This window comes from Lynx canadensis, chromosome B3, assembly GCF_007474595.2.
Source record: "Lynx canadensis isolate LIC74 chromosome B3, mLynCan4.pri.v2, whole genome shotgun sequence".
Taxonomy (NCBI): Eukaryota; Metazoa; Chordata; class Mammalia; order Carnivora; family Felidae; genus Lynx; species Lynx canadensis.
The window spans coordinates 93,230,599-93,251,345 of NC_044308.2; the positions used below are offsets into that span (position 1 = coordinate 93,230,599).

Consider the following 20,747-nt stretch of genomic DNA (forward strand, 5'->3'; position numbering starts at 1 on the left):
AACTTTGTGGATTTTTTGAGTATCAATTTACAATCTACTCCATTAGATTAAAAACCCACATCTACAGACATCTTCTAGATAAGCCATTTTCTACCTTGAGCTCCTTATGAGGCTACTGTGGTATAATACCTTTAAGATTCTTAGAAGCCTTATTGTTTAGGAGAGAGAGTCTGTACTACAACCCCTTAAGAAATAGCTCAAAATTCTTTTTACAAGGCTTTATCTCTTTCTGAACTCATAACAAAAGGCTTTACAGTCCTTCATCTTTACCTGGAGTCCATGATTTTCTAACAGGGCCTTGAATTTAATCTTTGTTCTATGGCTCTATCTTCCTTTGAGTATCTTCTGCTGAGAGAAACTAAGGATAAGAAATAGTTTCATTTTCAGACCTCATTCCTACATAATTCCTACACCTCTCTAAATTGTTGAGAGCCAAATAATTCCTTATTTAGTACAGCTTTGTCTATCCATACCTTATGATACATAATTTAAAAACAAATAAATAAAATACAGTATATACTTTCAGAATTCTGCCTGGAAATCTCCTAAGCCAAATACATTGGTTCATTAAATACGTTTTATGATTATCCACGTTATGACAGTTGCTAAACCATCTACCATGACAGAACAAGATCCTCCTTTTCTCTAGCTTTCAACAATATTTTCCTGACTCTCCTTTAAACTCTCATTGACATCCTCCTCCATGCCTGTCAGTATCCCATTAACAGTCTTCTCAAACCCCTGTCAACTTCTGCTTCATGTCTTGCGCCAAAGCCAGTGCCACACTTTAGGTTTTTGCTACAACAGCACTCCAAATTCTGTTCCACTTATCTAATACTATACAACTACTCCAAAAAATAGTTGCTTAAGAAAAATGATTTTATTATATATGGTGATTAAGAGAATCAGGAATTTGGGCAAGTTTCAGCTAGGTGGTCTTTATATTCCTTGTGGCATCAAGGGAAGTCACTTGGGGGTATTCACCTGGTTAATGAGAAGTTTGCAGGGTTCAAGGCAGTTTGTTTCATTCACATATCTGGCACCATGGCAGGGATGACTAGACCGCTGGGCTCAGCTGGCTCTGTTGACCAGAATGTGGCCTCTTCAGCATGATGATCTTCTGTCATGGTGGCTCGAGGCTCTAAGAGCAAGTGTTCAAGTGAACAAAGCAGAAACTTCACAGTCTTTTTTGACCTAGCCTCAGAGGTCATAGTGTTTCATTACTGCTGTTCTGTGTAGGTCAAAGAAATCACTAGCCTAACCAGATTCAATAGGAGGGAATAAAGATTCATTATCTTGGTTGAAAAAAATGTCAAAGAACTTGCATCCATTTTTAAAAACAAACATAGCAGATATGCACTACAGAAAATATTCAAGGAAGTTCTGCTGGCTGCAGTAAAATGATACCAGATAGAAACTTAGATCTATAGAAAATAATGAAGAGCATCAGAAATGGCAAACATGTAGGTAAATAAAAAGGAATTTTTTTATTATTTCCTAAGTTCCCACGTAAACATATACATGCAGTAAAAATATACAACAAGCACAAAACAAAAGACAGAAGTAAATGGATCTGACCTATGCAATTACAGAATTACCTCATTTTATTAACCAGCATGGAAATCATCAATACTGTTAACCAATGAAACAAGGGAGATAGAAAGGTGCCACTCATAAAGAATATAATAGTAAAAGTATTGCAACATGTCACAATATCACAGGGAGGAAAAAAACAATATGTAGGTGTTTACTTCCCCAGGTCTCTCCTTGAGGGGTCAGTCACCATGGGCCAGCTGTGTCTGTAAGATGACCTCTCCAGATAGGCTCTCTGTCTTCAAGTTCGAATATCAAAGTCATCCTCTCTCTTGCCTTTTCAGGCACTCTTACTCTCCCAGGGTACTCATTTCATTATCCTTCTGGAACTATTTTAATATCTACCAACTAAGTTCATAGATTCAAAGCAAAAATTCAACTTTTGGAAAAGCGATATTAAAAATAACTTACTACTGGTGCGCCTGGGTGGCTCAGTCGGTTAAGACTCTGACTTCGGCTCAGGTCATGACCTCATAGACCATGAGTTCCAGTCCCACGTCAGGCTCTGTGCTGACAGCTCAGAGCCTGGAGCCTGTTTCGGATTCTGTGTCTCCCTCCCCTACTCGTGCTCTATCTCTCTCTCAAAAATAATTTTTTTTAATTAAAAGTAAATAAATAAATAAATAAATAAATAGTAGTTTACTACTCCCAAAAAACAAGTGACCAGGGCCAGATAGATTTCCAGGAGAATTCTACCAAACATATAAAGAAGAGTTAACACCTATTCTCTTGAAGTTATTCCAAAAAATAGAAATGGAAGAAAAACTTCCAAACTCTTTCTATGAAGCCAGCATTACCTTGATTCCAAAACCAGACAAAGACCCTACTGAAAAGGAGAACTATAGACCAATTTCCCTGATGAAGATAGATGTAAAAATCCTCAACAATATATTAGCCAAACACATCCAACAATACATTAAAAAAATTATTCACCACGACCAAGTGGGATTTATACCTGGGATGCAGGGCTGGTTTAATATCTGCAAAACAATTAATGTGATTCATCACATCAATAAAAGAAAAGACAAGAACCACATGATCCTCTCAATAGATGCAAAGAAAGCATTTGACAAAAATACAGCATCCTTTCTTGATAAAAACCCTCAAGAAAGTAGGGATTGAAGGATCATACTGCAAGATCATAAAAGCCATATATGAAAGACCCAACGCTAATATCATCCTCAATGGAGAAAAACTGAAAGCTTTCCCCCTAAGGTGAAGAACAAGACAGGATGTCCATTCTAGCCACTGTTATTCAACATAGTATTGGAAGTCTTAGTCTCAGAAATCAGACAATACAAAGAAATAAAAGGCATCCAAATTGACCAGGAGGAGGTCAAAGTTTCACTCTTCGCAGATGACATGATACTCTATATAGAAAACCCAAAAGATTCCACCAAAAAACTGATAGAACTGATTCATGAATTGAGCAAAGTTGCAAGATATAAAATCAATGCACAGAAATTGGCTGCATTCCTATATACCAACAATGAAGCAACAGAAAGAGAAATCAAGGAATTGATCCCATTTACAATTGCACCAAAAACCATAAAATACCTAGGAATAAATCTAACCAAAGAGGTGAAAAATCTATACACTGAAAACTATAGAAAACTTACGAAAGAAATTGAAGAAGACACAAGAAAAATGTAAAAATATTCCATGCTCCTGGATAGGAAGAACAAGTATTGTTAAAATGTCAATACTACCCAAAGAAATCTACAAATTCAATGCAATACCTATCAAAATAACACCAGCATTCTTCACAGAGCTAAAACAAACAATCCTAAAATCTGTATGGAACCAGAAAAGACTCTGAATAGCCAAAGAAATCTTGAAAAAGAAAACCAAAGCAGGAGGCATCACAATCCCAGACTTCAAGCTGTGTTACAAAGCTGTAATCATCATGACAGTATGGTACTGGCACAAAAACAGACACTCAGATCAATGGAACAGAATAGAAAACCCAGAAATGGACCCACAAACATATGGCCAACTAATCTTTGACAAAGCAAGAAAGAATATCCAATGGAATAAAGACAGTCTCTTCAGCAAGTGGTGCTGGGAAAACTGGAGAGCAACATGCAGAAAAATGAACCTGGGCCACTTTCTTACACCATACACAAAAATAAACTCAAAATGGATGAAAGACCTAAATGTAAGACAGGAAGCCATCAAAATCCTCGAGGAGAAAGCAGGCAAAAACCTCTTTGATCTTGCCCACAGCAACTTCTTACTCAACACATCTCCAGAGACAAGGGAAACAAAAGCAAAAATGAACTATTGGGACTTCATCAAAATAAAAAGCTTCTGCACAGCGAAGGAAACAATCAGCAAAACTAAAAGGCAACTGATGAAATGGCAACAGATATTTGCAAACAACATATCAGGAAAAGGGTTAGTATCCAAAATCTATAAAGAACTTATCAAACTCAGCACCCAAAAAAAAACAAACAATCCAGTGAAGAAATGGGCAAAAAACATGAATAGACACTTCTCCAAAGAAGACATCCAGATGGCCAACCAACACATGAAAAAATGTTCAACATCACTCATCATCAGGGAAATACAAATCAAAACCACAATGAGATACCACCTCACACCTGTCAAAATGGCTAAAATTAACAACTCAGGCAACAAGAGATGTTGGCGAGGATGCGGAGAAAGAGGATCTCTTTTGTATTGCTGGTGGGAATGCAAACTGGTGCAGTCACTCTGGAACACAGTATGGAGGTTCCTCAAAAAACTAAAAATAGAACTACCCTATGACCCAGCAGTTGTACTATTAGGTATTTATCCAAGGGATACAGATATGCTGTTTTGAAGGGGCACATGCACCCCAATATTTATAGCAGCACTATCAACAATAGCGAAAGTATGGAAAGAGCCCAAATGTCCATCGATGGATGAATGGATAAAGAAGATGTGGTGTATATATACAATGGAGTATTACTCAGCAATCAAAAAGAATGAAATCTTGACATTTGCAACTACATGGATGGAACTAGAAGGTACTATGCTAAGCAAAATTAGTAAGTCAGAGAAAGACAAAAATCTTATGACTTCACTCACATGAGGACTTTAAGACACAGAACAGAAGAACACAAGGGAAGGGAAACAAAAATAATATAAAAACAGGGAGGAGGACAATACATAAGAGACTCTTAAATATGGAGAACAAACAGAGGGTTACTGGAGGGGTTGTGGGGGGGGAAGGGCTAAATGGGTAAGGGGCACTAAGGAATCTACTCTTGAAATCATTGTTGCACTATATGCTAACTAACTTGGATGTAAATTTAAAAAAATAAACAAAAATAAAAATAAATATAGTTTACTACTAATAATTAGAATCCTAGGTAATACTTATTAAGATGAGATATGTATGTTTAAGGGGAAACATTATTATTATTTTGAGGTAATTGATATGAAAAATGTGAATAGATTGTAAATCCACTGTCATTATCATAACGAATTTCAACCTTATACTTGTCAGTGAAAGAACAAGTAGAGTACAATTTTAAAATACCAAATTATCTGAATTCTGACTGATGACAAATAAAAGATGTTCAATAAATTAAAAAAAATAAATTATCTTCTGCCATTTGTCATCACCTACTTATGTGTACAAAGACTGGGTAGACTTCTGATGTTAGGTCATAAAAGGCCACGTAGGGTCTGCCTTGTTCACCAAAACACTTGCTCTTACATCCCTAAGCCATCAAGTGAGAAGACAACATGCTGGAGAAGCCACAATACTGCTCAGCAGAGCCAGCTGAACCCAGCCTTCTTCTGTCAACAGTAACTATCAAGAATCTGAGAATATCATTATTAATAGGTCTTGAAAGGGGATTGTGTATAGTCATTTCAAGCATAAGCCCTATGTTAATAAATCATGATCATGATTACTCACTGCATGTGGCAGAGTTTAGAAAACTGTTTAACAGTGTCTATTAAAGTTGAACATATGCATTTCCTATAATTTCACTCCTACATGTATTTCCAACAGAAATGTATGTGTATGTTACATATATAAGCACCAAAAGACATGTACTAGAATTTCAAATCAGAACTTCTCAGATTAGCCAAAACTGGAAACTACCCAAACGTGTATTGACAATAAATTGGATAAATAAATTATGTGCTATTGACAAAATAGAATACTAAACAACAATAACAATCTATCATGGAACAACATGAATGAATCTCACAATGTTGAAATAAGCTAGATGCAAAAGAATACATATTGTATGGTTCCATTTACATAAATTACAAAAACAGGCAACACGAAGCTATGGTGTTAGAAATCAGGATAGTGGTTACCTTTTAGGCAGGCAGCAGGTAATGATAGGAAGGCAAGGTTGGAGCACTGTATTGTTCTGCTTCTTGATCAGGGAGCTGGTTAGGTAAGTGTGGTAGTTTAAAAACATATCCAATGACACTTTGACACTCCTACCATTAGAAGGTGAAGTACAATTTCCTCCTCTTTTATATGGGCTGGTCTTAGTGACTCACCTCCAGCAAACAGAATACACGGGAACTGACATTGCATGATTTCTAATGCTGTGTTAGAAAAGGCACTAGAGCTTCCACCCGGCCCTCTTTCTTGGGATGCTCACCCTTGCTACCCAGCCACCATGCTATGAAAACATCAAAGAATTGCATGGAAAGGCTCTTTGAAGGTGCTCTGGTCACAGACATACCTAAGTTCACAGCTAACAGGTAGCAACAACATCTAAACATGTAAGTAAAGGAGCCTTCAGATGATTCCAGTCCCCAGTCTTCAAGTTAACCTACCAAGCCTTGCCCAAATTACAAATTCATAAGCAAAATAAATATTGCTATTTTAAGCCACTAAGTTTAGCAGTAATTTGTTATGCAAATATATGCAACTGGAACACACAACAGGTATGCTCACCTTGTAAAAATTCATCAAGCTACACAGTTATGAAATATATACTTTTCCTTATTATTATTATTATAAAGTTTGAATAAAGGTTTGAAATAAAAATCTTATCATGGATACAAGCTCAAGTTCCTCATCACATTTTTAAATAGGTTTCATTGAGAAGTTTTATATAAATTCAAAGTTTTATATCTTCCTAATATTTTTGCCTTTCCCTGCAATTACATAATATAAAGAAAATGTGATGCATTTTTCTCACCACGTCCAATATAGACACCTCCTAATCTCCATCAATTTACCCTTGTACACTGCCCAATTCTGATCATTTATCATGAATGAACGTAAAAAAAGTTGGGAAGCACTGCTGTAGCAAATATCTGCCCAGCACCATTCCCTCTTCTTTTGTTAATAGGATCTTACTGTCCTTTGGGGAACTCCCTGCCTTCTGATCAATCAAGTTAGCTGAGACCTAACTGTTCAACTTTTCCTTTAATTCTATTATTCCTCACATCCTTCCAATAAATTTCTATTTTATTCAAGTTGGCAATATTTGGTCTCTAGTTTCTGCAACCAAAGACCACTTACTGATACATATCTCCAGTGCTAGCACACTGTCTGACATATAGTTGACAATGAAAATATATGAAATAAAATGTTTATAAAATGATATTGAACAACTGATTTTTGACAAAAGCACAAAGACAGCATAGTGGAAAAAGAATAGCCTTTTAAGATACATTGCTGGAACAACTGGGTATCCATATGTAACAAATATGAACCTGAATCCATGCCTTAAACCATAAAAAATTTTAACTCAAAATACATCACAGACTTAAATATACAGCCTAAACTGTAAAACTGCTAGAATAAAACATAGTAGAAGGTCCTTGTGAGCTTAGGGTAGGTAAATATTTCTTAGAAATGACACTAAAAGCACAATCCATAAAAGAACAGATTGGACTTTATTAAAATTTAAAACTTCTGCTCTTTAAAATTCTTCTGTTGAGAATGAAAAGACAAGGCACATACCACAATAAAATCTTTCCAAAGCATTTTTCTGATAAAGAACTTGTATCCAGAGTATATAAAGAACTCTCAAGACTGTAACCACCCAATTTTTTTTTTTTTTTTTTGAGCCCTGTGTCCGGCTCTCTGCTGTCAGCACAGAGCCCACTTTGGATCCTCTGTCCCCCTCTCTGCCCCTCCCCTGCTTTCTCTCTCTGTCTCTCAAAAATAAACATTAAAAATATTTTTAAAAGATGTTCAACATCATTAGGAAAACACATATTAAAACCACAACAAGATGCCACTACACACCTATTAGTATAGCTAAAATTAAAATCTGCTTGTAGATTTTTACCCAAGAAAAAAGGAAAGATCTGTCCACTCAAAGACTTGTACACAAATGTTCATAGCAGCTTTATTAGTAATAGCTCAAAACTAGACATAACTCAAATGTCCACCAACAGATGAGCAGATAAGGTACACTACATCCATATAATAGAATACACTCAGCAATAAAAAAGGAATGAACTGTTGGTACACAGAACAACATGGACAAATGTCTAGACAATGATACTGAGTAAAAGAGATCAGACCAAAAGAAAAAAAAAAACTTCCTGATTCTACTTACATAAATTTTTAGAAAATGCAAATGAGTTCTACAATGACATAAAGTAGATCAGTGGTTGCTTACGTGTGGGAGGCAGGGAGGAATGCGAAGAAAAAATTCCAAAGAGGCATGAGGAAACTTGAGAATGATGGATATACTCACTCGACTAGATGATGGGGTATGTATATACGTTAAAGTTCATAAAATTACATACTTTAAATATGTACCACATATTACATGTCAATTATACCTCAATAAAGCTGTCTTAAAAAAAAAACCCTGCAACTCAGCTGTCAGATTTTAAAGGAGCAGAAAGGAAACAGAATGGAAATCTCAGTAAAAGGCCTCAGGTAGGTTTGTGAAGCTAAGGCTCAGCAGAGTTTAATGAGCCATCTCTCTGCTATTCTCCAGAAACCGTGACATCCACCACTATTGGGTTCTGCTTTCAGGAAGAGAATAACCCAATCAGTATAAAATGAATTCCGTGTCTTGTGAGAGATTGCCAATTGAACATATAATCTACATTTACAAACATTTTTAAAGAATGTTCTACTTACAGGATAGTTATAATATCGAGAGTAAATGTTTTGCTATAAATACCAATACAGACATACGAATTATTTAATCTCTCAGAGCCTCTCATTTCATCTATGAAATGCCACAAGAAATAAGAAAAACAGGGAAACTAAAATGAGCAGACTGTGCCAGAATTATTAATTCTTCCTTTGAGGGAAGAGCCTCTTTCCTCCCCCTGTGTTCTGAGAAATGTCCATTTCCTCCCATCACCCTGTGCAGTAATTTTATGTTGAGTAAGTCAAGTTTCTCTCCTACTTACCATTCTTCTATCACTAGAATCCTTGAGAGAGGTCCATTAGGAAGGTCCCTGTCATACCTTTGACTAGTCTAGAAGGGATCCAACCTCCACCAGACTCAACTGTGACTGAGGACGACAATGATGTGTTGGACTGGATTTGAGCTGTCTGTATTGTATGTTCTGGAGGTTGGGTTTCACTTTCCAGACAATCATTATTTGTTAAACAGTTGGTTGGGGAATATCTTCACAGCATTTGCATTTATAATAGCAGGTAAAGGTAATTTTTCAGGGTGGCCTGTGTTCTCCAGGAGCTAAGTCACATGAGCTTTGATTTTTTTAAGGGAGGACACAAGAACCAGGGTTTACTGAACAGGAATAGTGGTTGAGCCCACAGACTCTAGCATTAAGCAGCTCTGGCATCAATTCCCAGCTGTCACTTAATGTGTGATAATTTATCATTTCCAAACTTCATTTTTTTCATCTCTACAGTGGGACTAAAACTATCTAATTTCTATCAATTTTTATTAGCTTCCATTGTAAATTACAGCACCCCGCCAATTATTACCTCGACACTAAAAAGGGCAGTAAACATTAACACCAATTAAACTTTTCCTAACTATATACTTACATCAAAAGCTTGTATAATTATAATTTTCTGAGAAAATAAAGCTTTCCCCTTCTGAATTAGGAATTTAAGATGACAAGACCCAGAAGCAAACTAAAATCAATGTCCTAAAAATGATACAAACCTCAAAAAGCCAGGCAGGTTTGCCAACAAAGCTCCGCCTCCATGCAAACCCTGCCCACTTCCGGCTGCCCCACCCACCCTCTAACACTGTAGCACCTCCCCTCACTGCAAGGTCCCGCCCCCCGCACCTGATCTTGGTTCCCATTGGGCAAATCTGGATGCTGTGTACACACCCGACACACGCACGTTTGGCGAGGGCGTCTTCGCGCCTGCGCAGCAGCGTCGTCAGGCGGCTGGGAACTAGGGGCTGGGGGGAGGGGGGCCGAGGTCAGGCCGAATCTTCCTCCGTAATAAGAAGCTCCGCGTCCTGCGGTCCTGGCTCCGTGGGTCCGGTCGGATCCGGCCTGGACGCTGGAGCTGCTGTGGCTCCCTCCTCGGCGGGTGCGATGGAGGCCGTGCCAGAGCCCAGCACTCACGCCGGGGAGGCCCAGACAGCGGGCGGTGCTAGTAGATGAGGCGGCGGCGGCGGCGGCAGCACGGGCTCTCCATGAGCAAGCGGCGGCGACGACGGGTGCGGCGGCACCGGCGGTTTTCGGTCCCCGGGGAGGTACGAGAAGTCGGCTTCCTGGTGGACGGAGACTGGCCGGTGTGGGAACGCCTTCCGCGGCCCGGACCTCCCGCCAGTGCCCGCAGTCCCAGGCGCTTAGGGGAACACTGCCTGACCGTGGGCAGGGGCGCCGAGCCGTATCACCTGCTCCTGGCTCAGGGACCTGCCACCCCTGCGGGACCAGCCCTCGGTGCCAGGCCTTCGCCTGCGCGGAGGGCCGGGGGCGGGGTAGGCGTGTCCGGAGCGCGGGGGACGGAGGCGGGCGCCCACCGCGCGCCCAGCGGGTCCCTGCCCAGAGCCCCGCGCTGCTTCAAGGGGGAGCGCGTGGCCGTTTTTCAGATTATTTCGGGGTGCTGATTCGAGAGGGCACCCTTAGGACCGCCGAGCTCTTAGGGAATCCGGCATTCAGTGCCTAGGGCGAGTGGTCTGATCGTCACGATCAGCGTGGAGTACAGATTGTCACCCTTGAAAATGACCCCAAAAGAAAGGTGTCGTTTTGCCAAGGAAAAAGAGGTCGGGGGAGTTTTCCAGGTTTATTTAAACTGGAGGGCCTGTTGAATCAGGACGATAATGCCAGCAGGATATGTCCTCCAGGGCTTCTAATACGGTGCCTAAGGAAACAGTCTTTGACGATGTGGAGAAATCTCAAGACAATTTTAAGTAAAGCTCTTTGCAGCCATTTCTCCGCCTTTTCTGCTCATTTTTGTTGTAATTTACTTTGTAACAAATCACCACGTTAATGCTGAAAGGATTAAGTGTCCTCTAGTTCTTCCAAGCCTTTCTACCCTGCACTTTCCCTCCCCGCAGAAAAAGGCTAGAGAAGTTAATTTCGTTACACATACATACATATATATATGTAAAAGTGTAGTTTAATTCTCTTAAGTATAACAATTGCTGTAAATATTACTTATTTGGTCATGTCTAAAAGATAATTTGAAGAAAAACATTTATGACTCCTTCACAATTTAACATTTTGGAATCAGAACTCAGGCTTAGACCTTGGCTACAAAGTTCTTAAAACTTAAACAGAAATAAATGAAACCATGAAGGAAGTCATTTTCATTTTTAAAGTTTTGAATGCCATATATGTATTTTTTTAATCTGCTCGGGAAACACGTTAGTCCTATCAAGAAGAAACAGTTTGTGTTTGCCTAAGGCTCCAGATTTACCACGCCCTCTTATTCCTAAATGGTTGTCTAGAGCCAACAACATGTTACCAACTGTGTAAACTTCTACACTTAAGACTAAATATAGTGTTGAATATTTTGTAGTCCACAGCATCTTGCCTCAAGCCGAAAATACTGTGTGCCCGTGCATGTGTGCCTGCATTTAATATATTGTAGAACTGAATTTTTAGTCTGCTAGTATTGTAAATTTGGTTGGAATTTAATTTAAGTGTAAAACATTTTTTTAATTGAAGTATAGTTGACATAGTGTTACATTGGTTTTAGGTGTACAACAGTGATTCAACAACTCTATGCTATGTGAACTTAATTTCTTACACAAATAAAACACATAGGTCTGCAGTATTGAGTATTGGATTTATGTTGTGCTTGGGAGTATGTGTGTGGCACTTGAAAAGTCAAAATAAGACATTGACCTCAGTCATGAATTGGTCTCTTCCTATTCTTCAGATGCTTTCCTTTTTCATGGAAATATGCTTTTCCATAAGAGTAACATTGAGAAACCCTATGATATTTTTAGTTTATTTACTGTCCCAAGTAAAGCAGTATTTTCAGTTCAGTTTCATTAGGACCTCATTCTTTAACTTTTTAAAACTTTGCTTTATATAACATACATTATGACACAAACATGTTTATAGAATACTGGCAAAGACCTTAAAAACAAAATGTTTAGCTAACCCCAAGGTTAGGGGAAGGGTAAATAACAGTTTAAGTAGGGTGGACGTCCCTGTTCATTCCCAAAACGTACGGAGAGGGGAATCAGATTACTTACCAAGTTCTAAGTTAGATCTTCATAGCATGGTCTCTGCAGTTAGGATTATAGGGTATCCAGCATGGTCCTAAGTTGCAAGTGAAAATCCCAAAGTGCATAGAAATGATTTTTGTATCAGCTGTGGCAATGATTCAGTTAAGTACTGTGGATTACTTTTCATATGAGGTCTCTAAAAGATAATTGGCCATTATTCTGTAGCTGAACTAAGAATTCCATTATAGCAATTTCATAAGTGCAACCATGCATATTAAAAAGGAAATGAAGCACAGCTTGTATTTTGAAGGGAGGAGAAAGAGGTTTACATTAGGAATATACCCACCCAAATATAGATTGCATCTTCAAAAGCTCTGTTTTCATCTAGGACTTATTTATTTCAGGGTCTTCCTATAGCAAAGATAAAATCTGCAGTATAATTAGTGTAAAAGTCTATCACGTGCTCATCCTATACCTCAAAAAAGATCGCGCTTCTAAATGGTCTTTCCAGAGACCATGCATATTGCCAATATGGCAATTCTGAGCCAATTCTGGCTCAGCTAGAATTGTTTTAAATTTTTTCATTATATTGGTAGGCCTTCTAACCAAATTTAATTTGAATTTTTTTTAAGATTTTATTTTTAAATAATCTCTGTACCCGACGTGAGGGTTGAATTTACAGTTGGAAGATCAGTAGTGGTATGCTGTACTGACTGAGCCAGTCAGGCACACCTAATTTGAATGTTTAGACAAGTTTGTTTTGATTTGAACACATCTCAAAAATTTAACATATAAAGTCACAAATTTACATGTTCTATTTTTAAACTTTTGAAATGCAGGATGAAGACACTGTTTGAAGAGATCAAAGCATCAATTAAAAATAACTATAACCAAGATCGCTCATTTTGGAGGCCTGTTCTTCCTTGGGGAGGTGTTTTTACTATCAAAGCTGGCCGCAAAGCAGTATCCTGTACGCCACTTTATGTTGAAATAAGACTGAAAAATACCTGCACCATAGATGGATTCTTGATGTTACTATATGTCATTCTTAATGAAAATGAAAATTTCCCCAGGGAGCTCTCTCTTCATTTAGGTAGAGAGTTTGTAGACTGTTTCCTTTACCTAATGGACACCTACAGTTTCACAACTGTGAAGCTACTTTGGATTTGGGACAAGATGGAAAAACAGCAATACAAATCTGAAGTTCATAAAGCTTCATTAATAATTGATTTATTTGGTAATGAGCATGATAATTTTACAAAAAATCTTGAAAATCTCATGTCTACCATACAAGAGAGTTACTGTTCCAACTGGCGATGCCCAACTCGAGTACAGGAAGATCAGCAACGCACGATTAATATAAAGTAAGTTGCTTTAAAGTGTCACTCTTAGCGAAAATAATACAGTTTTTAAATGAATGTTGCTATAAGTAAATAAGTATAGTCAGAGCACTTTCTAAAGTACAGACCTTGTGTAGTTACTTACACATGGTAACCACATAAATGCAAGACTATAGTAAGTCCCATGACAAGTGTTAACTATTAAATCCAAATATCTTGGAATTGACTTTATAAAACCAGCTAGTAATTATTTCACTGGGAAAGTAATGAATTAGTATGAAAAATGTTTTACTCTTGCTTTGAATTTGCTAATATGAGTGTGTAGATAATTAATTTTTTGTGTCATAAATGTAACCTCTTGAAGAACATTTAACACTATATTGAAATGTGTCACCCCTTGAATGGATTTCTGCTGGGTAGGCTATTTCTACATGAACAAGAAGATTGAAAGTATTTCAGAGGCGCCTGGGTGGCTCAGTCCGTAGAGCTTCTGACTGTTGATTTTGGCTCAGGTCATGATCCCAAGGTTTGTGTGATGAAGTCCTGAGTTAGGCTTCTCACTGAGTATGTAGCCTGCTTAAGATTTTCTCTCTCTCTCTCTCTCTCTCTCTCTCTCTCTCTCTCTCAAACTCTCTCCCTCCCTCCCCTTCTCTCTCCAACTCACACTTTCTCTCTAAAAAAAAAAAAAGCATTTCTTCATGTCATGGCCAGGACATAATTATAGACTGAAACCCTAAACTCAGAATCTTCGTACCTGGAGAGGATATGAATGTGAGGAGCTTTTTCCCTGACGAGGAGAGGTGCTGATAGCCTACCAAGTATTTTTGGTTTCGAGAGAGAAGGCATACCTCCAGGCTGGTAAATGATAGGGAAGAAGGCCAAACTGGCAAGCCCTAGTGGAGTGTTGGGAAACATTAAAGCCCCCAGGGCACATTAGCTGGAAAAGGGATAACTGTCAGTAGAAAAACAGGACAGAAAAACAAGCCCAAACACATTGTTGTCAGAAAGTGTATTTGGCCCTGTGGTTCACAAAAGCAGCCTAATAGATGTTGCCTTTTGAGAATATACAGTACATACCCTAACTTACTAGATTCACGTTTCTTTTTTTTTTTTTTTAATTTTTTTTTTCAACGTTTATTTTATTTTTGGGACAGAGAGAGACAGAGCATGAATGGGGGAGGGGCAGAGAGAGAGGGAGACACAGAATCGGAAACAGGCTCCAGGCTCTGAGCCATCAGCCCAGAGCCTGACGCGGGGCTCGAACTCACGGTCTGCGAGATCGTGACCTGGCTGAAGTCGGACGCTTAACCGACTGCGCCACCCAGGCGCCCCGATTCACATTTCTTTATAGCATATTTAGTTTAATATTATCACATCATGCTACTTAGGGAAAGCTGAAGATACTCTTTTTAGAGACTGCCAGCGAATATCTCTCTTGTTCTGAAATACACTTGGTCCATTTTCCTGTGTTACTGATACGATGACACTGATTTTGAAATCTCTATCCCGGAAAAAAGTTTTGTTATTCTAATTTTTTTAATGTTTATTTGAGAGAGAGAGAGAGAGGGAGAGAGACAATGAGCAGGGGGAGGGGCAGAGAGAGAGGGAGCCACAGAATCTGAAGCAGGCTCCAGGCTCTGAGCTGTCAGCACGTGCCCAACATGGGGCTTGAACTCAGGAGCTGTGTGATCACAACCTGAGCTGAAGTCGGATGCTTAACCGACTGAGCCACCCAGGCGCCCCAAGCTTTGTTACTCTATAATAAACTAAAAAGCATTTTAGAAATTTGTTTCTTCAAAAACTAATATCAGTTTATATATGTTTTGAAATATAATGATTTATAATCCTATATTAATACTATTATTTTAAGCTTCTCAATAAAATATTTTTTGTCATACTGTTTATATTCCATGTAACTTTTTAAGGCTTTTGCCTTTATTTAAAACAATCTCTGAAGTATGTAGCAAGAAATTTTTTCACAAATCCGGTTAACTGAAGCCAACAGTGCTATAACTTGCATTTAGTCATGTAACTGGCTGCTCTCCTGATTCTGGGTCCTACCTTTCTTCCCCTAAGACCAGAATCTGCTCTACTGAAATCTCTAGAAAAATTTTTAAAGTAACAACTGCATATTTCAGGATCAGTTTACAGAAGGATTTGATGTTTCTTGGAAAGCTTCATGCATTAATGTTTATTAAGTTCAACTGATTTCCTATGATTATAACAAAGGTGAAAAACAGAGGTTATACTTTTATATTTGGTTTGCTAATAATGAATTGACCTGTAAAATTTGCTATCCTAATAATGTATTTACATGAAAAATGTCAAAGCAGTTCTTACATGCGTTTTTAATTGTTGTAGTCCTCCCCAAGAAATTCCTCATGGAAACTTGATACGACTGGCTGTGGATGAGTTATTCTGTTCCAGGATTGAACTGTGTGAAGAGAGTGGGTGAGTATATGAGAGACATTTAAGATGAAAGTATTTATGTTTTTTATAAAGAAACCTGAACAGATATGGTCTTTGGTGTTAATACTTTATGAAATAGCAACTCACAAGTATTTAGGAAGCCTAACATTTTTGGAATCTTAACACCTACCGTAGTTTACGCTGCTATTTTATGCTGTGTTGTCATTATCAAATATCACTATATAGAATATTATACTACATTTAATTGATGAATACAAAGCAAATGCCTTTTCTTTTCTTTCCCCACTGCTGAGTAGGTACAATAAAACCTTGGTTAACCGGAACCCAGCTAATCGGACCCTCAATTAACTGGACTTTTTTTTTCTGCATTCCTCATTTAGGACAAAGAGGTAAATGGCAACCAAAAAATTCAACATAGTTAAAAAATTCAGAAGGGGCAGAACATATTCATCCCAGTCGCTTAACAATTTCTATATCTTCAGAAATGTACAATGAGAGTTAATATTTAGAAGGATGATCTTACAGCTAATTAATCACAAGGGAAGAATAAAATACATTCAGTTAATTGTACTTAAGTCCAGAAACTAGACTAATGTATTTTAACAGCAAACACTGAAACACAATGGTTTTCTGATTAACTTTAGTCAGTAACATTTGGGAACCAAAATACTGTGCTCTGAGTATTCCGGTTAATCGAGATTTTACTGTATAATTGTGTATGTTATATTCTGATCCACATGCTTAATATGTAATAGTGCTAAGAAAACAGAATTTGTTTCATCCTAATGGCAAAAGGATGCAATTAGGGAATTTTATGTAATATAAAAATGACTGTAAGAGTCATATTATTTACCTCTGCCATTATTCCTTGAAACCAGCTGAGAGAGAAAAAGCAAATGTATCTCTACATAAAAATAAAAGCTTTTATATCAGTTCAAAAGACTACATGTTTTTATAAGCTTAGGAAAAAGATAGCTAGCTTTTCCTGGAGTTTTGCAAGTATATGACTTCTTGTATATAGAATCTCACAGCTGATAAGCTTCTGGGTATAGGTATATAAGATACTATTGTAGCCACACCATTACCCATGCCTAAAATAGATAATTATGCTTATTAGGAAATTAAGTAATAAAGACAATCCAGAAGTGATAAAAGGCAGTTTTGCTTTAAGTGTAATAAAGTTCATGCCTATTTTCAATTTTAGATGTGGTGGCTTAAGAGAATTTTCCCAGCGAGTTTTCTGCCATGGGGCACCCCCTTTTGTTGTCTTAAATATGCAGCATTGGAAATCTGAAGATCTAGCATATGTACCATATTACTTGGATTTATCTGATCACAAGTAGGTGTTTTCCTATTCGGTTTATAAAACTAATAAAAAATACATTTATTTTCTATTTTTCTGCTATCCCATCATGATTGTGACTAGCCCTTAAGGTAATATTGTTGAAAAAAATCATAGCTATCTTTTTTTTTTTTTAGTGTATTTTTTTTAAGTTTATTTATTTTTGAGTGAGGGGGAGAGAGAGAGAGAGAGAGAGAGCAGAGGAAGGGCAGAGAGTCAATCCCAAGCAGGCTATGAGCTGTCAGAGCCCAGTGCCGGGCTTGAATTCATAAACTGTGAGGTCATGACCTGAGCTGAAATCAAGAGTCAGACGCTTAACCTGAACCACCCAGGTATCCCGTAGCTCTCTCTAACTGTGTGTATCCTGAGTAAGATTAGAATCTACTACAGGGAGTCATTCACTGCCAGTGTGCACAGTGGTTGGACTATGGAATAGACAGAATGGAGTTCAAATCCCAGCCCCACCTTTTACAAGCTATGTAACCGTGGGCCAGAACTTAACCAGCTGAAACATCAGTTTCTTATTCTGTAAAACACTGCTGACAGTACCTATCTGGTACATAATTGTGAAGATTTAATGAGATAACACATGTAAAGTGTTTAGGATAGTACCTGACACATAGTAAACAGTAAATACTATTACTTGTATTTCAAGTCAAAGTAGTATATAGTAGGAGGTCATCATTTAAACAAAAAATGTTACTTTCAATATCAGAGATGAAAATATCTGCATTCAAATTAGGACATACAGAGTCTCAACTTCTTGCCTTTGAAAGGCTTTTTGTATGTGTGTTCTCTTATGTAACCAAACAATACAGATTATCGTTAATCTGTTAAAGCGTTTTTCAAAATTCCTCAATTGTACAATTTTTTAAATTCTTAAATATTTTACTTCAAATTACCAATTATAGCACATGATTTTTACAGATGGATATCATTTTTAGGGACTAGAATGCAAACAATATCGATATTTTTATTCCTTAATTAAGAATTGAAGGAATATTTATCAAAGAACAAAGTATTATCTTTTTTGCTATACTTTGTCTTTTAATTTGCAGGTATTTGTTGGAAGGTGCCACATTATTTAACAAAGAGGAACATCATTATTCTGCAGCTTTCCAGATTGATGGACATTGGATGCACTATGATGGCCTCAGAAATGTGAATTTAATTTTGTTAAATAAACCCCCAGAGTTTCTCCTCTTGTCATCATTGGTTTATATTCGAGCAACAGAGAAATAAATATAGACTGATGCTAAATTAAATTGTTTTCCCTCCTGCCCATGCTCCCCCAGATGAAGGGCTTTTATTTTGTAAATTCTTGGTATCCAAGGAAATAGTTGAACTATACTAGTTTCAGAGGTGTATTTTTCCAGTGTTTAGCCCCAGGTAAATATTATATATACAGAATCTATGCAAAAATGTTTGTATTTGTTTTTTCTATGTCCTGGGTTATTTTTATACAAGCATAACAAGCATACATTATGTTGAAATAAAATGTATCTTGTAGCCTTTGTATTTTTCATTTATATGTACTCAAAGGATTTTTGCAGTTCTGTCCTTGAATCTAAGAAGATACTTCATCATTTGAATTCTCAATTTTTCTTTTTGGATATTCAAATAAAACCTGGTTACAAGTCAGTATTTCAGTTTATATAAATTTAACAGTTCAAAGTGTATCTGACTATATTTTTTGCCCTACCTCACTAAAATCCAAAGTGCACTGTTGGATCTAGTATGGATTTGAATGTACAACTTATAGATGGCTTAGTCTTTTTTACTTGTTGATTTGCCTAATTTTCCTGCAATAGTTTTTAAAAATACTTTGGTGAGAATATTTTTCTGGGCTTGAATTATTTCTCTATAATGGCAAATTACTTTAACCACTTGCTAAAGTATTATATACCTGCCAGCAAATTTTAAGTGTTAACTAAGCTCCCAAGTTTAATTAAAGTTATTGTTACAAGTAAATTATATAACATAACTAAATGTAATGGAAATCCTCTAATAAAAATCTATTCTGAAGATAAGACAACTATAAAAAAATATTAGGCAACTGGATGTTTACTAATGTTGGATTAACAATAGAAATGTACTTTAAATATATATTTAAGAGAAAACGGTGTCTGGAATATTTTTTGTCCTAGTAAGTCATACTGGCACAGAGAAAAAAATACTTAACATTTTTGGAGTAACAAACTGCTGGCTTCCTCGTAAGTAGTAAACTGATAGCATGAGGGTTTGATTTGCAATATAAATCACAAGAATTTTGTAATTATCAGAAATTATGTTTGTTTTCAAAGACCCTAAGATCTCTCTTCCTATTACAGTTTTAAGGGAAAAAATTAAGTATTATTCTCAAGGGAAAATACTTTTTGAAATTTATTATTATTCACTTTAGTGTTTAATTTCAGTAAACAAGTCTATCTTAGATTTTGGGTTGGGATTGAATGTAGTATATTTGGAGATTTCTACATGATAACACAGTTCACTGCCATATACCAAATTTAATTCAACAAATTAAGTCAGTCTTACATTGGCTTGGTGCCATGTTGAAGTAGCTTAAAGAAGAATTACTAAATGTGAGTGCAATGTTGCTGAGAATGCCTCACTTTGAGCAAACTGTGAAAATTGCATCTTGTGCAAGATAAAAAAAATAGCAATTTATTTTACAAAAAAAATCTACGCTAGAGTTTATTTAAATAGTCCCCACCATGTATTTAAATAGGATTTTATTTACAGCAGACTTTTGTGGGGACACCTTATTGCATGAATCAAAGTATACAACAACACAAATATTAGCATATACATAAGTGGTTCATTAACATAATTATTCCTAATGCAGATTATTCTTTTAAGAATTGCACTTTATTTGGAACAATACTAATTTATCACAAAACAATGACTTACCTACCTCACAGGGTTGTTGTGAGGATTAAGATGTTTGTTAAAATCTTGACTACCTTGAACATGCTAATAAAGATATATTTTTTCTACCTCTTTCATATACAGCAAGTCTCCCAGATTCTCTTTACTAATGAAGTTTTTAGATATCTTTTTTAAGTTATTTATTTGGGTAGTTGCTCCTATCAGTAATAGACTTGATGTGTAATAGAATTTAAGTATGCCTTCTGGACCTCAAGATAGTTGGATTTTAAGGATAATAAGTAGTTTATTGTTACAGTAGTGGTTGGTTGGTAGAAAGAAGCAATTATCCCCTGCTGACCAGATAGTAAGTAGAAAATGGGTGAAAAATAATTAAATGGCATTTTCTGTAGAATGTGAAGGTGAAGGTATGGAAAATTCTTTATAACCTGAAACATCCTTAGAAAAATCATAATACAGGGGGGGCACCTGGGTGGCTCATTCAGTCATCTGTCCGACTCTTGATCTCAGTTCAGGTCATGATCCCATGAAGTGGGAATGAGCCCCAGGTTGGGCTCTGTGCTGGCAATGTAGAGCCTGCTTGGGATTCTCTCTGCCCCTCCC

At 37.0% G+C, this 20,747-nt stretch overlaps 1 protein-coding gene across 2 annotated transcripts; it reads left to right on the top strand.

The window, feature by feature from the left end:
- The first annotated feature begins 9,998 nt into the window (after window positions 1-9,998).
- CB3H14orf28 (chromosome B3 C14orf28 homolog) lies at window positions 9,999-20,263 on the top strand. Of its 2 annotated transcripts, XM_030319016.2 has the most exons (5): window positions 10,002-10,217; window positions 12,986-13,510; window positions 15,848-15,937; window positions 17,121-17,255; window positions 18,317-20,263. In XM_030319016.2, exons 2-5 carry the CDS (start codon window positions 12,987-12,989, stop codon window positions 18,498-18,500), a joined length of 933 nt encoding a protein of 310 aa, XP_030174876.1. In that variant the 5' UTR covers window positions 10,002-10,217; window position 12,986; the 3' UTR covers window positions 18,501-20,263. The 2 variants fall into 2 exon arrangements, with proteins under 2 accessions (XP_030174878.1, XP_030174876.1); XM_030319018.2 differs by lacking the exon at window positions 17,121-17,255 and having other exon boundaries at window positions 9,999-10,217.
- Window positions 20,264-20,747: the final 484 nt, after the last annotated feature.

Bases quoted from the DNA above. Each gene is read 5' to 3' on its own strand.
- CB3H14orf28 (XM_030319016.2), top strand. From the start codon at position 12,987: ATGAAGACACTGTTTGAAGAGATCAAAGCATCAATTAAAAATAACTAT. The intron at 13,511-15,847 runs GTAAGTTGCTTT...TAATTGTTGTAG, and splicing joins CAACGCACGATTAATATAAA to TCCTCCCCAAGAAATTCCTC. The intron at 17,256-18,316 runs GTAGGTGTTTTC...TTTAATTTGCAG, and splicing joins TTGGATTTATCTGATCACAA to GTATTTGTTGGAAGGTGCCA.